The sequence below is a fragment of the Dipodomys ordii genome, unplaced genomic scaffold (assembly GCF_000151885.1).
Source record: "Dipodomys ordii isolate 6190 unplaced genomic scaffold, Dord_2.0 Scaffold9, whole genome shotgun sequence".
Taxonomy (NCBI): domain Eukaryota; kingdom Metazoa; phylum Chordata; class Mammalia; order Rodentia; family Heteromyidae; genus Dipodomys; species Dipodomys ordii.
Window position 1 is genome coordinate 5945989 of NW_012267225.1, and position 13007 is coordinate 5958995.

Consider the following 13007-nt stretch of genomic DNA (forward strand, 5'->3'; position numbering starts at 1 on the left):
AATGTACTCATTATCTTGCCCATGTAATTGCAACCCCTCTGTACAGTATGTTCACAAAAAATAAAAATAAAAAAAGAAAATGTATTAAAATGTGGGAACTTGAATCATCAGAATGTTGGAAAACGTGCTGTTTTAATTTTCTGATTTCTCCAAGTAATTATGACTAATGACAAACCATTTTTATTTCAAGGCTTGCCAAATCCTTTCCTATTTGTGACTATATCAGCTCATTTTCTTGAAAATAAATCATTAAATAAGAATTCCCCAATCCTTCTTGGAGAATTGCTTGCTTTGTTTCTGTTATTTTCCTTCTGCTAATAAGATGTCCCATTTGTAGTACACAATTCCTGGGAAGGTAGGATGGCTGTTTCTGGCACTCTACCAACTGAGGCATGCCTCCAACCCCCAGAATGATATTTCTGTATAAATTTTAACAACTTGGTCTCTAATTGTCATAGGATTAGTTGTCATAGCATTCGCCAATTTACTTAATTTTAACACTTCCATAATTAATATGTATATAATTTGTTTTAAATTTATATGTATTAAATTGTACATAGTAAAGATTTCATCATATTTGTATACATATACATATATAAGGCATCATCATCATCATATTTACCCCTACTACTCTTTTCATCTCTCATCCATCTCACTTTTCTCTTCTCTTCCACCTCCCTAACAGTCCATTTGCTTTTATAACCTTGGCCATTTTGTTTTCTGTCCTTTTGTTTTGCTTTCTTCTCTTTTTTTTTTTTTTTTTTTTTTCGGTCGTGGGGCTTGAACTCTGGGCCTGGGCGCTGTCCCTCAGCTCTTCAGCTCAAGGCGAACACTCTACCACTTGAGCTACAGCGCCACTTCCGGTTTTCTGGTGGTTTATTGGAGATAGGAGTCTCACGGTCTCTCCTGCCCGGGCTGGCTTTGAACCGCGATCCTCAGATCTCAGCCTCCTGAGTAGCTAGGATTACAGGCGTGAGCCACCAGCGCCCGGCTTGCTTTCTTCTCTTCATGCTTCCACAAATGAAAGAAAACACATGATACATGAAAAACACATGATACATGATAAATGAATGAAAACACATGTGGGACAAGTATATTTCATTTAACAGGATGATCTCCCATTCTATTTTCTCCAGCATATAACATAATGGCTGAGTAAAATCCCATAGTGGGAAGCTAGATACCAGTGGCTCAAGCTGGTAAATCCTAGCTACTCAGGAGAATTACAGTTTGAAGCAAGTCCAGGCTAAGAAAGAGTCTTATCTCCAATTAACCCCCCAAAGCCAGAACGAGAGCTGTGGCTGAAGTGGTAGAGTGCTACCCTTGAACAAAAAACCTCAGGGACAGTGCCCCAGTTCTGAGTTCAAGCCCCAGGAGAACCTGCACAAAACCAAACCATCACAACCATCACAGTGTATTTATATTTCCTTTGTTCACCCATTGGTGGACACCTAGACTAATTCTATAATTTATCTATTATAGGTAATGCTACAATAAACATGGATATATATGTATATGTATGTATGTGTATATATATATATATATATATATATTAAGGTGACTAATTGTTTTGGGAGTAAACAGAAGTGTTATGGCTGGGTCATACGGGAATAATATTTTAATTTTGGAGAAACCTCTATACTTATTTTCATAGTATTTCAACTAAATTACCTTCTCACACACAGTATATAAAAGTTCCTTTCTAAGCATGCTCACCAGCATCTGTTGTTTCTGTGTTTTCTTAATGATAGCCATTCTGATTGGGATAAGATAGAGTCCCATTGTGGTATTGTGTGTATGTGTGTGTGTGTGTGTGTGTGTGTGTGTGTGTGTGTGTGTGTGGACATGTACATGTACATGCATTCATGCATGCTCTGAAACAAAGTCTACTGTGTTTGTTGAAATGCAAGTTGCTAATTCAATATTCTTGTACTCATTAAGACTTGATTTATGTCCTCAAATATAATCTATTTTGGAGAAAGTTTGTGGGCTACTGAGAATAATGTGTACTTTGTGAGTGTTGGGGTAGAATGTTCTGTAGATGTCTGTTAAGTCCATTTGATTATGGTACCATTTAATTCTGAAGACTCTGATAATATTTTTGGTTTGATCAGGCTGACTGTGGGCTATCTGAGCTTTTATGTTCAATACTATTTGTTTTATGAATTAAAATGCATACATTTTTATAAGTATATAAATTACTATATATGTAATATATAAATTATTCATTGTGCATGTATATTATAAATATATAATTATATACAGAAATATGATGAATCCCTTACAATGTACAATTAATTATATGAATTATAAATAAAATTTATGCATTTTAATTCATAAAAAAGTTTTTATGAGTAAAACAAAAAACAAGAGTCAACTGTTTGTTGCATAAAAAAATGAGTGGCAATGACACAAGCAGGTTTAAAATGAAAAGACAGAAGGAGACTGTCTGAGGAAATTGATACCAAAAAGCAAGTAGAAGTAGCTACACTCATATCTGACAAAGCAGATCTCAAACCAAATTGGTCACATGAGAGAAGACAGTCATTTCATGTTGGCAAAGGAAAAGCCCATCAAGAGGATAGAACAATTGTCAACATATATACACCAAACACTGGTGCATATGATGAAGGAGAAGGATAAAAAGAATAGTAGGGGCAATATGATGAAATACATTACCAGGCACTGGTGGCTATACTTGTAATCCTAGCTACTCAAGAGGCTGAGATTTGAGGATCACAGTTCAAAGCCAGCCCAGGTAAGAAAGGCTATGAGACTCTTATCTCCATTTAACCACCAGAAAACCAGAATGGCCCTGTGATTCAAAGTGGTAGATGCTATCCTTGGGGGAAAGAGTTCAGTGACAGAGCCCAGGACCTGACTTCAAGCCTCACAACTGACAAAAAAAAAAAAGAAAAAAAGAAAAAAAGCAAAGAATATACATTATATATTGTTTTGTTTCTATATATAATTTGTATATTTATATATAATATTATATATATATATATATATATATTATTTTGTGTTTTGTTATGTGGTACCAAGGAATTGAACCCAGGGTCTCATGCATGCTAGACAAGCAATCTACCTCTAAGCCACATTCCCAGCTTAGCTCTTGTTTTATACTTTTTTTTTTCCTTTTTCCCTGGCTCTTGTTTTAAAGGCAATCTATCAGTCTGTATTTTAATTACAGAACTGAGAATATATAGGTAGTAATTCCTGTCTTTTTGTAGTTTTTCAATGTTGTATTCTTTCTTAATCTTCATTTTCCTATCTATTCATCTAACAAGACTACTCTTTCCCATAGTCTCAAGGATATTTGTATCTTTCTCTTTCCTGTGTAGAATTTCTTAAATTATTTGTGTCATTGCTGGTTAAGTAGTCATTAATTTCCTTAGAACTTGAGAGGTTTTTTATTTTTCCTCCAATTCTGAAAGATAGCTTTGCTGGATACAGTAATCTAGGTTGCAATAATTTTCTTTCAGGTCTTCAAATACATTATTCCTGCCTTCCTGGCTTGTAGTTTCTGCCGAGAAATTGCTGTTATTCTGATGAATTTGCCTGTATGGTAACTTGTCACTTCTCACCTGTACCTTTCAATATTTTTCCTTACTCGATATATTTAATGGTTTTAATTAAGAACTGTAGAAAGATTATAATGGAGGTTATGTTCTGATTTTGTCTGTTGGTGTTCTAAAAGCTTCATATACATATATACATGGATGATCATCTTTTCCCCAATATTTTGATCTTCCCTATTATTTTATTAAACATAATCTCCCTCCCCCTCTCTCTGCCAGTCATGGGGCTTGAACTCTGGGCCCTGGGCATTGTCCCTTAGCACAAGGCTAGCACTCTACCACTTGAGCCACAGCGCCACTTCCGGCCTTTTCTGTTTCTGTGGTGCTGAGGAATTGACCCCAGGGCCTCATGCATGTGAGGCAAGCACTCTACCACTGAGCCACCTTCCCAGCCCCTATCCTGAAGATTATTCTGTGTCCTTTGGACTGGGAGAAGCCCTATCTTGTGAAATTCACATTTCATAAAACTGCATATGGAGAAGTGACATGGCCACAGGAGAGAAAGGGACACATATACCAGGAAAGGGAGGAAAGGGATATGCTGTGGACAGCATGGCTCCCCAGGGCAAGAAGGCCAGCCAAGTCCTCAGTGCCCTACTGGGATGAATCAATGTGTGGGGCCCAGAGGGGTGGTGAGCCTCCCCCCGATCTCTACTCCAGGCACTCTGTGTCTGGTTTCCTCCTGTTTCAGGTTTTGTAACAGCCTGAAACTCTGCTGAGAAATGTGCTCTTACATAATGCTGGCTACCTGCTCAGCTTATCCCTAAAGGCTCAGGTATTACCACCTACCCACACGAATTGTGAGAAAGTTTCTGCATCCACGGGGTTTTCTCTGCCCTAGTTCCAGAGAGGGCTGTTTGTTTTGGTATTACTCAATCTGCTCCCTGCCTAGAGATCCCTCATTTCTTTGTGTGCCACATGAACTGAATTTACCGATTTTTCTCATATTCCTATGAAAACTTATCTTCATTATATAATAACTAATTTGGTCAAACATATTGTTACTCGGTTTCTTATTGCCACCGCTCCTTTTTTATTTGCTGGTCTTGGGGCTTGAACTCTGAGCCTGGGGCTGCCCCAGAGATCCTTTTTGCTCAAGGATAGCACTCTACTAATGGAGCCATAGCTCCACCTGTAGCTTTTTGAAGGTTTATTGGAGAAAAAAGTCTCATGGACTTTCCTCCCATACTGGCTTCGTATTCAGATCCCAGCTTTCCTGAGTAGCAGGATTATAGGCATACATCAAGGGTGCCCTTTAAGTGTGGATGCTAAGCAAAATGAACTCCAAGATAGGGATACAAGAGGTTTTATCTTTGTTGCTGTTGTTTTTAATGTATTTATAATGTACTATGTGATTCTTTTGTTTCTTTTGTATGTTCTTTTTTTTGGGGGGGGGTCCAGTTGTGGGCCTGAACTCTGGGCCTGGGCCCTGTCCCTCAGCTCCTCAGCTCAAGGCTAGTGCTCTACCGCTTGAGCCACAGCGCCACTTCTGGCTTTTTTCTTTTTTGCTTATGTGGTGCTGAGGAATCGAACCCAGGGCCTCATGCATGCAAGGCAAGTGCTCTACCACTGAGCCACCTTCCCAGCCCTGTATGTGCTTCCCCCATGGTATAACCTCTGTTTTCACTGTATTTGATTCTGGTGCCCTGCACCTGGTATATACATTTTTTTAATTTGGGAGGGGAAGGGAAATAACAAAAAGCTGAAATAAGGTTGACCCATTGTAATAATGAGATATACAAGACACTATGTTGAAAATGAACTTTACAACTTTGGGGGGAAAAGGAAGTGGGGAGGGAAAGGATGGAGGAGAAAAACAAAGGAGGTGATAACAATACTTTATAGGAGAAGTACTCATTACCTTACTCCTGTAACTGTAACCCTCTACACAGTATCTTTACAATAAAAATATTTCAAAAAGTGTGAACCTTTGAAGTGCACATTTTCTTGTGTAATTGTGGTCTTTTATGTGATGTAAGACACTCAACTTCTTGAACAGTTATGTAGTACCAATCATAGCCCCAGAAGATTCTTTTTTTTTCCCCCTTGGGTCCAGTCATGGGGCTTGAACTCTGGGCCTGGGTACTGTCTCTCAGCTCTTCAGATCAAGGCTAGCGCTCTATCACTTGAGCCACAGTGCCACTTCCGGCTTTTTTTTTTTTTTTTTTGCATATGTGGTGCTGAGGAATTGAATCCAGGGCCTCATGCTTGCAATGCAAGCGCTCTACCACTGAGCCACCTTCCCAACCCCCCCCCCAAAGATTCTTTATGCAATCAATTCTATTGGGGTTTGATAAACAGTGGATCTGGTTTTAAAACTGCCTACTTGTAATTGTTTAAATTACAGAGAGAATGCAATTTTCAGCATGACCCTTCATTGATTAAAAGGGTGTAGTCTGATTTCTCAACTAATTTAGAAATAACTTCACTCAAAACAACAACCATGGATTACTTACTACACCCACACTCATACGCATATATATGAACCTGGCTGGAGCTGGAGCTGTACCTCTCCAACTGCAGGATTCAGAGGCTGCCTAAAACTCTCATCTTCAGAGGAGGTAAGAGCCCATGACTGTGTGTCCTATGAGTCTCACTCTGTAGATGGCATTTCAAATCTTTGCTGTTGCTGCTGTACTCAATTCCCTCTAGCCCATATTCTCTCATCTCCCATCTACTTTTAAGACAAGTACTTTTTATTGGAATTGAATTGCTTTGAGGATATTGGAATTTTTGGCTTCGGTAATTCTTACAAATCTGAAATCTCTTTGCAAATAAGGCAAATATAAAATGAAAGAAAACAAAAGACAATGTATAGGGCTGAGAAGGTGGCTTAGTGGTAGAGTACTTGCCTCGCATGCATGAAACGCTGGGTTCAATTCCTCAGTACCACAAACAGAAAAGGCTGGGAGTGGTGCTGTAGCTCAAGTGGTAGAATCCTAGCCTTAGAAGCTCAGGGACAGTGCCCTGGCCCAGAGTTTAATCTCCAGGACTGGCAAAAAAAAAAAAAGACAATATATATTGATTGTATTCATAAACTGCTTTGTTAAATGGCAACTCCTTTGTACCACTACCTAAAGATAATTAACAAACTATAACCAAACAATGACAACATGGCAGTCATATGCATTGATGAATTTATAAAAGTTTTCTCTTGCCGGGCACTGTTGGCTCACACCTGTAATCCTAGCTACTCAAGAGGCTGAGATCTGAGGATCACGTTTATCTACAATTAACCACTAGAAAAACCAGAGGTGGCCTGTGGCTCAAGTGGTAGAGTGCTTGCCTTGAGCTGAAGAGCTCAGGGACAGCACCCAGGCCCAGAGTTCAAGCCCCCAACCAACCAAAAAAAAAAAAAGTTTTCTCTTTAGCTTCATTACAAGAAATAATGCCTGCCAAGGTTTCCAAACTTATGGGATGACAAAAGTCAGAAACAAGCTTTAAGGTTCTAAAAGAACCAAATAACTTTCACAAGAAGGAAATAATAAAGATACCTCCAACCATCTCCAAACAAACATTCATGTCTTTCTAAATTGTGCACAATTTCCATTGTCCATGTGGGAAGAAATTTGGCTACATTTTCTCTTCTGCTTTGCACTGGAAGAAAAAGCAGATAGGATCCATCTCCAGCTAATCTGTGTTTGCAGGTATGGCTGAGGCAGGCACAACTCACCATGATGAACTGCAGACAAAACGGCTAGAGGAGATGTGCATCGTTGTTGATGAGCAGGATCGAGTCTTAGGATGTGAAACCAAGAAGAACTGTCACTTGAATGAAAACATCGAAAAGGGTGAGCTGGAAGGAGGGTCTGGCCTGTGCTCACATGCTGTGCTATCAGTTATTCTCCAAATCAGGCAAGATTTGGGAAGGAGGAAGAAAATACACTTGAGAACAATCTAGTCCCCAGCTTGCTGCAGCTGCCTTGCAATACTGTGCAGGAAGCCTAGGACCTGAGAGTCAGTTTAGTGTCACCATCAGTGTCCCAGCGAGTTCCAGGGAAGGAGTCATTCTGTGCCACTGGGTCACTCATCAGCCTTGGTGGTATACTGATAGGACTCCTAGATTAGAACTACTGACTTCTTTCTCTCTTGTTTTCTTCCTTCTTCCCTCTCTCCTTCCTCCTTTCCTTCCTTTATCCCATCTTTCCTTCCTTCCTTTGTTCCTTCCTTCAATTTTCCCTTTTTTTTCCTACCCATCCTGGCACTTGAACTCAGGGGCCTGGGCACTGTCCCTGAGCTTTAGTTCTCAAGGCTAACACTCTACCACTTGAACTCCCTCATCACCTTCATTTCTGGCTTTTTGCTGGCTATTGGAGACGAGTGTCATTAACTTGCCTGCCCAGGCTGGTTTCAAACCATGATCCTTAGATCTCAGCCTCCTGGGTAGCTAAGATTATATAGCATGAGCCACCAGAACTGGCTAGTTTTTTTGATTACAAATGAAGGGAAATTGCATTGCCAACTTCCAAGTGTTGCTGGGTATAAATGACTAGTGGATCTCTAAGGGATCAACACCTGGCATATAAGGGTCACTAGATGCTGGTGATGTCACAATACTGATCTGAATGTACTGATAGATAAAGACTCCAAACTGACCTCAATTCCAAATGAACTCATGTGCACCCATTTGCAGGGCTTAGGCACCGAAGCTTCAGTGTCATTCTCTTCAACATGGAAGACCAGCTGTTGATCCAGCAACGATCAGATGATAAGTACACATTTCCTGGTGAGTTTACTCACTTGAAACCTAGTGGAACACTGACTTCTGTTCTAAGCTTTGGGATGCAATGAGTTATCAAACCCATCAGAGCTCTCTTTAGGCTAAATGTTCCCACTCCAGCTGAAAGTGAGAAGACATTCAGTCACCAGCATTTTATACCTGAAATTGCATCAGTGAATTTTGTAGACCCATTTGTCTTAAAAACACAACAAATAGCCAGGCATGGAAGATTTTGAAAAGTTTTACAATAGCAGGAACTCTAGAATGAGATACTTCCTTAAGAAATTTTTTTTTAAAGCTGGGCGCCGGTGGCTCACGCCTATAAGCCTAGCTACTCAGGAGGCTGAGATCTGAGGATCACAGTTCAAAGCCAGCCCAGGCAGGAAAGTCCATGAGACTCTTATCTCCAATAAACCACTCCAAAATCAGAGGTGGCCCTGTGGCTCAAGCGGTAGAGCACTGGCATAGAGCTGAAGAGTGCAAGGACAGCACCCAAGCCCAGAGTTCAAGCCCCACAACTGGAAAAAAAAAAAAAAGAATTAAAAAAAAAGGAAGTAGAAGCCAGTACTGGTGACTCATGCCTGTAACCTTGGCTACTCAGGAGCATGAGATCTAAGGATTGAGGTTCAAATCCAGTCCAGGCAAGAAAGTCTGTGAAACTCTTTTCTGTAGTTAACTACCAAAAAAAGAGTCAGAAATGGAGCTGTGATTCAAGTAATAGGAGTGCTAGCTTTGAGCAAAAAAGGTCAGTGACAATGCCCAGGCCCTGAGTTCAAGCCCCAGAATGAGCACAGAAACACTTTTTTTTTTTGTCAGTCATGGGGCTTGAACTCTGGGCCTGAGTGCTGTCCCTCAGTTCTTCAGCTCAAGGCTAGTACTCTGCCACTTGAGCCATAGCACTACTTCTGGTTTTCTGGTGGTTTATTAGAGATGAGTTTCATGGCTTTTCCTGCCTTGGCTGGCTTTGAACCATGATCCTCAGATCTGAGCCTCCTGAGTAGCTAGGATTACAGGTGTGAGCCACTAGTGACTGGCTCAGAAATACTTTTTTAATTAATAAAGTAATAAAAAATAACAAAAATGTAGAAAAACAAAAAATTCAATAAAAGGAACAATAAAAAGACTATAATTAAAAATAATGTTAGGCCGGGCGCTGGTGGCTCACGCCTGTAATCCTAGCTACTCAGGAGGCTGAGATCTGAGGATCGCGGTTCAAAGCCAGCCCGGGCAGGAGAGCGTGAGACTCCTATCTCCAATAAACCACCAGAAAACCGGAAGTGGTGCTGTAGCTCAAGGGGTAGAGCGCTCGCCTTGAGCTGAAGAGCTGAGGGACAGCGCCCAGGCCCAGAGTTCAAGCTCCACGGCCAACAAAAAAAAAAATAATAATGTTAGTGTGAATAATATTAACAGTAATATTGGCCAATATATTTGGCAAAAGAAGATAAATTGATGCTTGCCTGATATACCAACTATATTTATCATTTCCTATTTTATCTACTAGGCAATGATTAGGAAACTGCTCAGTTTAGAAGAAAGAAAACTCCCAATACACAGCACTTTGTATTTATTTGTTTGTTTGTTTTCCCCCAGGTTACTTTTCTGACTCCTGTTCTGGTCATCCATTATACCAACCTGAGGAACTGGAAGAGAAAGATGCCATAGGGATTAAGAGGGCAGCTCTGAGACGTCTGCAGGCTGAGCTGGGGGTTCCTCAGGAGCAGGTATGCACCGGTCTCCAGAAAGACATAACTAGGAGACGCACAGGCTCAGACGCTTTTAGATGTGCTCATTGCATCTGCTGTCACGACCGGGCAATGGGATCACATTCTTTATCCAAATGAGATGATTGGAAGGTGACTGCTGGGAGAGTTTCTACTTCAGCCTAGGAATCAAGTCACTAAAGTAGAGAGAAAGAACATTGCTCTTTCCCACCACTACTCTGAAAAATTCTTGGTTAAAATCAGTGTGTCTGAGCTCCACAGAACTGCATTTAGCCTTTTGTGTTCTTTGTTCTCATTATGCTCATTATGTATGAAAAAAGAAACAATCCTAGACAGGAACTATAATCTCTTCTTTGCCACATGCCCAACATTTAGTTAACATTTAATCACTGTGTGGCACTCAGTGGGACCACTACAATTAATTAATTATTGTACTAAGGGGTTACAAATTGTTTTTATTTTTGAGTAATCAAATGAACTGGTCTTATCTAAAACTTTTATTCTATTACTGAGTTAACACTGAATTTATTTCCATACAGATTTCCATAAAGGATATCCTGTGTATGTTCCGGAGATACCTAAAGGCTCAATCAGATTCTGTCTGGGGAGAACAAGAACTTTGCTATGTCCTGTTTGTGAGGAAAAACCTCACAGTGAACCCAGATCCCAGAGAAGTGAAAAGCTACCGCTATGTGAGCCAGCAGGAGCTGGAGGAACTGCTGGACAGGGCAGCCCAGGGCAAGGAGAAGGTTACCCCATGGTTCATAGACATTGCAGACTTCCTGTTCAAGTGGTGGAAGTCATTGGCTGATGTGTCTCCCTTCGTGGAACCTGATAAAATATATGAACTATGAAGTAAGGTAGGAATACAGTTCCCCAAGTAGACAACCCTCCCCTGGTAGGCAGCCTGGCAGGCAAGTGCACAAGGACACCGTTATATAAATTGAGTGTGGAAATCCTTCAATCCCTGCCTCTAGGCTAAGTTTAAGACCAGTGCCTAATCGTACCCTTATTTCCCTTCTTAATTTTTTCCACTGCTGCTTGTATATTTACCATAAATCTTTTATGCTGGTGGCTTTCCTCTCCTGTTCCTGAATATTTCCTGCCCATTCCAGGGGTAGCTACACGTTCACATCAGAACTAGTTGTCCAGGTGACCTCTAGCTAATGCTGTGACCATTTTTCCTTGCAGAATTACTCCATTTTAAATATACCTGTGGGGGGGGGGGAGAGGGTTGGGTGGGAGAGCAGTGGAGGATGGGATGGAAGGGGAAACAAAGGAGTAGGCTACAATGCTTGATAAGAAATGTACTCATTATCTTGCTCATGTAATTGTAACCCCTCTGTAACCCCTCACAATAAAAAAGAAAAAAAAGAAATGAATAGAAAAAATATGTATACCTTTAATGTACCTAATATATGCAAAAAGAGGGGAACTTTGTTGCAATCAGGTTAAGTTTCACAAAAATAAACTATTGATGAAATTAATAGCTTTACAGTTGCTTCCTGTTTCTTTCTTTATATATTAGCTAGTACTGATTTACAACACAAAACAAAGTTTGGGGTTTTATAAATGCAGATAAAAAACTATTTGTCTTTCAAGATATGAATATTTTTGCTAAATTTTTATCATGCTTACATGTATTAAATTGTCAATTGTCCAGTTACAACTCTATGATTCACAGTCTTCATTATGGAAAGTATGTTCAAATATAAAAGCTTGAAAGTCTGGAAAAGTGAAATTTTAATTAAATGGTTTCTCTAAATTATTGTGATTAATGAACAGTCCAGTTTTTGTTGTTGTTGGTGGTGGTGGTTGTTGTAGGGCTTGAACTCAGGGCCTGGCCACTGTTTCTGAGCTGGGATCCTCAGATCTCAGCCTCCTGAGTAGCTAGGATTATAGGCATGAGCCACCAGCACATGGTAACAGTCTACTTCTCTGCAATGCTTATCAAAGATTTTGCCATTTGGATTTTGCTCATATATTTTAATGAATAAAATTTCAAGTGAAAATGCTTCTCTGAGAATTGCCTGGCCTTTTTGGGTGAAAAGACTATAACCACAATATATGAATTTTATGATTGAATTCATACAATCACAGTAAATGGTTCTTGGTCTTATAGCTGGGCTCCATGTCCTTTTCTTGCTGTAATTCACTGGACAAATCTAGAAGTCTTCCAAGGTCATCATCTCTCATCTTTCCTGGCTGAACTTATCTGTCAATGTTCATACCAGCCATTTATTGCCCACAGTATTGAGAAGCATTCATTTAATATGAATTTCATCCTTCTGCCAGAAAACTCTTTATCTCAGGGGTATTAATGATGTTTGCAATTTCGAAGACCACAATTTAGTATATTTTATCTTGTCTACTGTGCATATGTTCTTTTACATTGATGCAAATAGAACAAGACAGTTCAGACCACTGCATTTAGTGCTAGCAGCACAAATAGAACATTAGAGAAAATAAAATGCCATATGAGGGCTGGGAAGCTGGCTCAGTGGTAGAGCGCTTGCCTTGCATGCCTGAGGCCCTGGGTTCGATTCCTCAGCACCACATAAGCAAAAAGAAAAAAGCCAGAAGTGGCGCTGTGGCTCAAGTGGTAGAGCGCTAGCCTTGAGCTGAAGAGCTGAGGGACAGTGCCCAGGCCCAGAGTTCAGGCCCCACGACCGGACCCAAATAAAATAAAATAAAATAAAATGTCATATGATAGAAGTACATTGGTTATGAACAGAGTCTTATACCCAGAAATGACAGACTAGATAGTAAAAAAACAAACAAACAATTCCTATAAATGAAGATTTAATCTCAGGGAAATCAATAATGACATATCTTTCTTTCTCTATGCATTTACTGAGGTTTGGACTTAGGGCCTCAAATTAGCTGGATAAGCCCTTAATAACTTGAGTCGGGCCTCCTTTTTTTCCTCCCTCCCTCCTTTCTTCTTTCTTTCCTTCCTCCTCCCTCCCTCTGCCCCCCCCCCCC

At 40.1% G+C, this 13007-nt stretch overlaps 1 protein-coding gene across 1 annotated transcript; it reads left to right on the forward strand.

Annotated features, from left to right (window-relative positions):
* The first annotated feature begins 7230 nt into the window (after positions 1–7230).
* Idi2 (isopentenyl-diphosphate delta isomerase 2) lies at positions 7231–10876 on the forward strand. Its single transcript, XM_013009223.1, has 4 exons — positions 7231–7372; positions 8215–8307; positions 9892–10022; positions 10562–10876. Exons 1-4 carry the CDS (start codon positions 7231–7233, stop codon positions 10874–10876), a joined length of 681 nt encoding a protein of 226 aa, XP_012864677.1.
* Positions 10877–13007: the final 2131 nt, after the last annotated feature.

Coding starts and splice junctions, on each gene's coding strand:
- Idi2 (XM_013009223.1), top strand. CDS start 7,231: ATGGCTGAGGCAGGCACAACTCACCATGATGAACTGCAGACAAAACGG. Junction 7,373..8,214: donor GAATGAAAACATCGAAAAGG/GTGAGCTGGAAG, acceptor ACCCATTTGCAG/GGCTTAGGCACCGAAGCTTC. Junction 10,023..10,561: donor TGGGGGTTCCTCAGGAGCAG/GTATGCACCGGT, acceptor ATTTCCATACAG/ATTTCCATAAAGGATATCCT.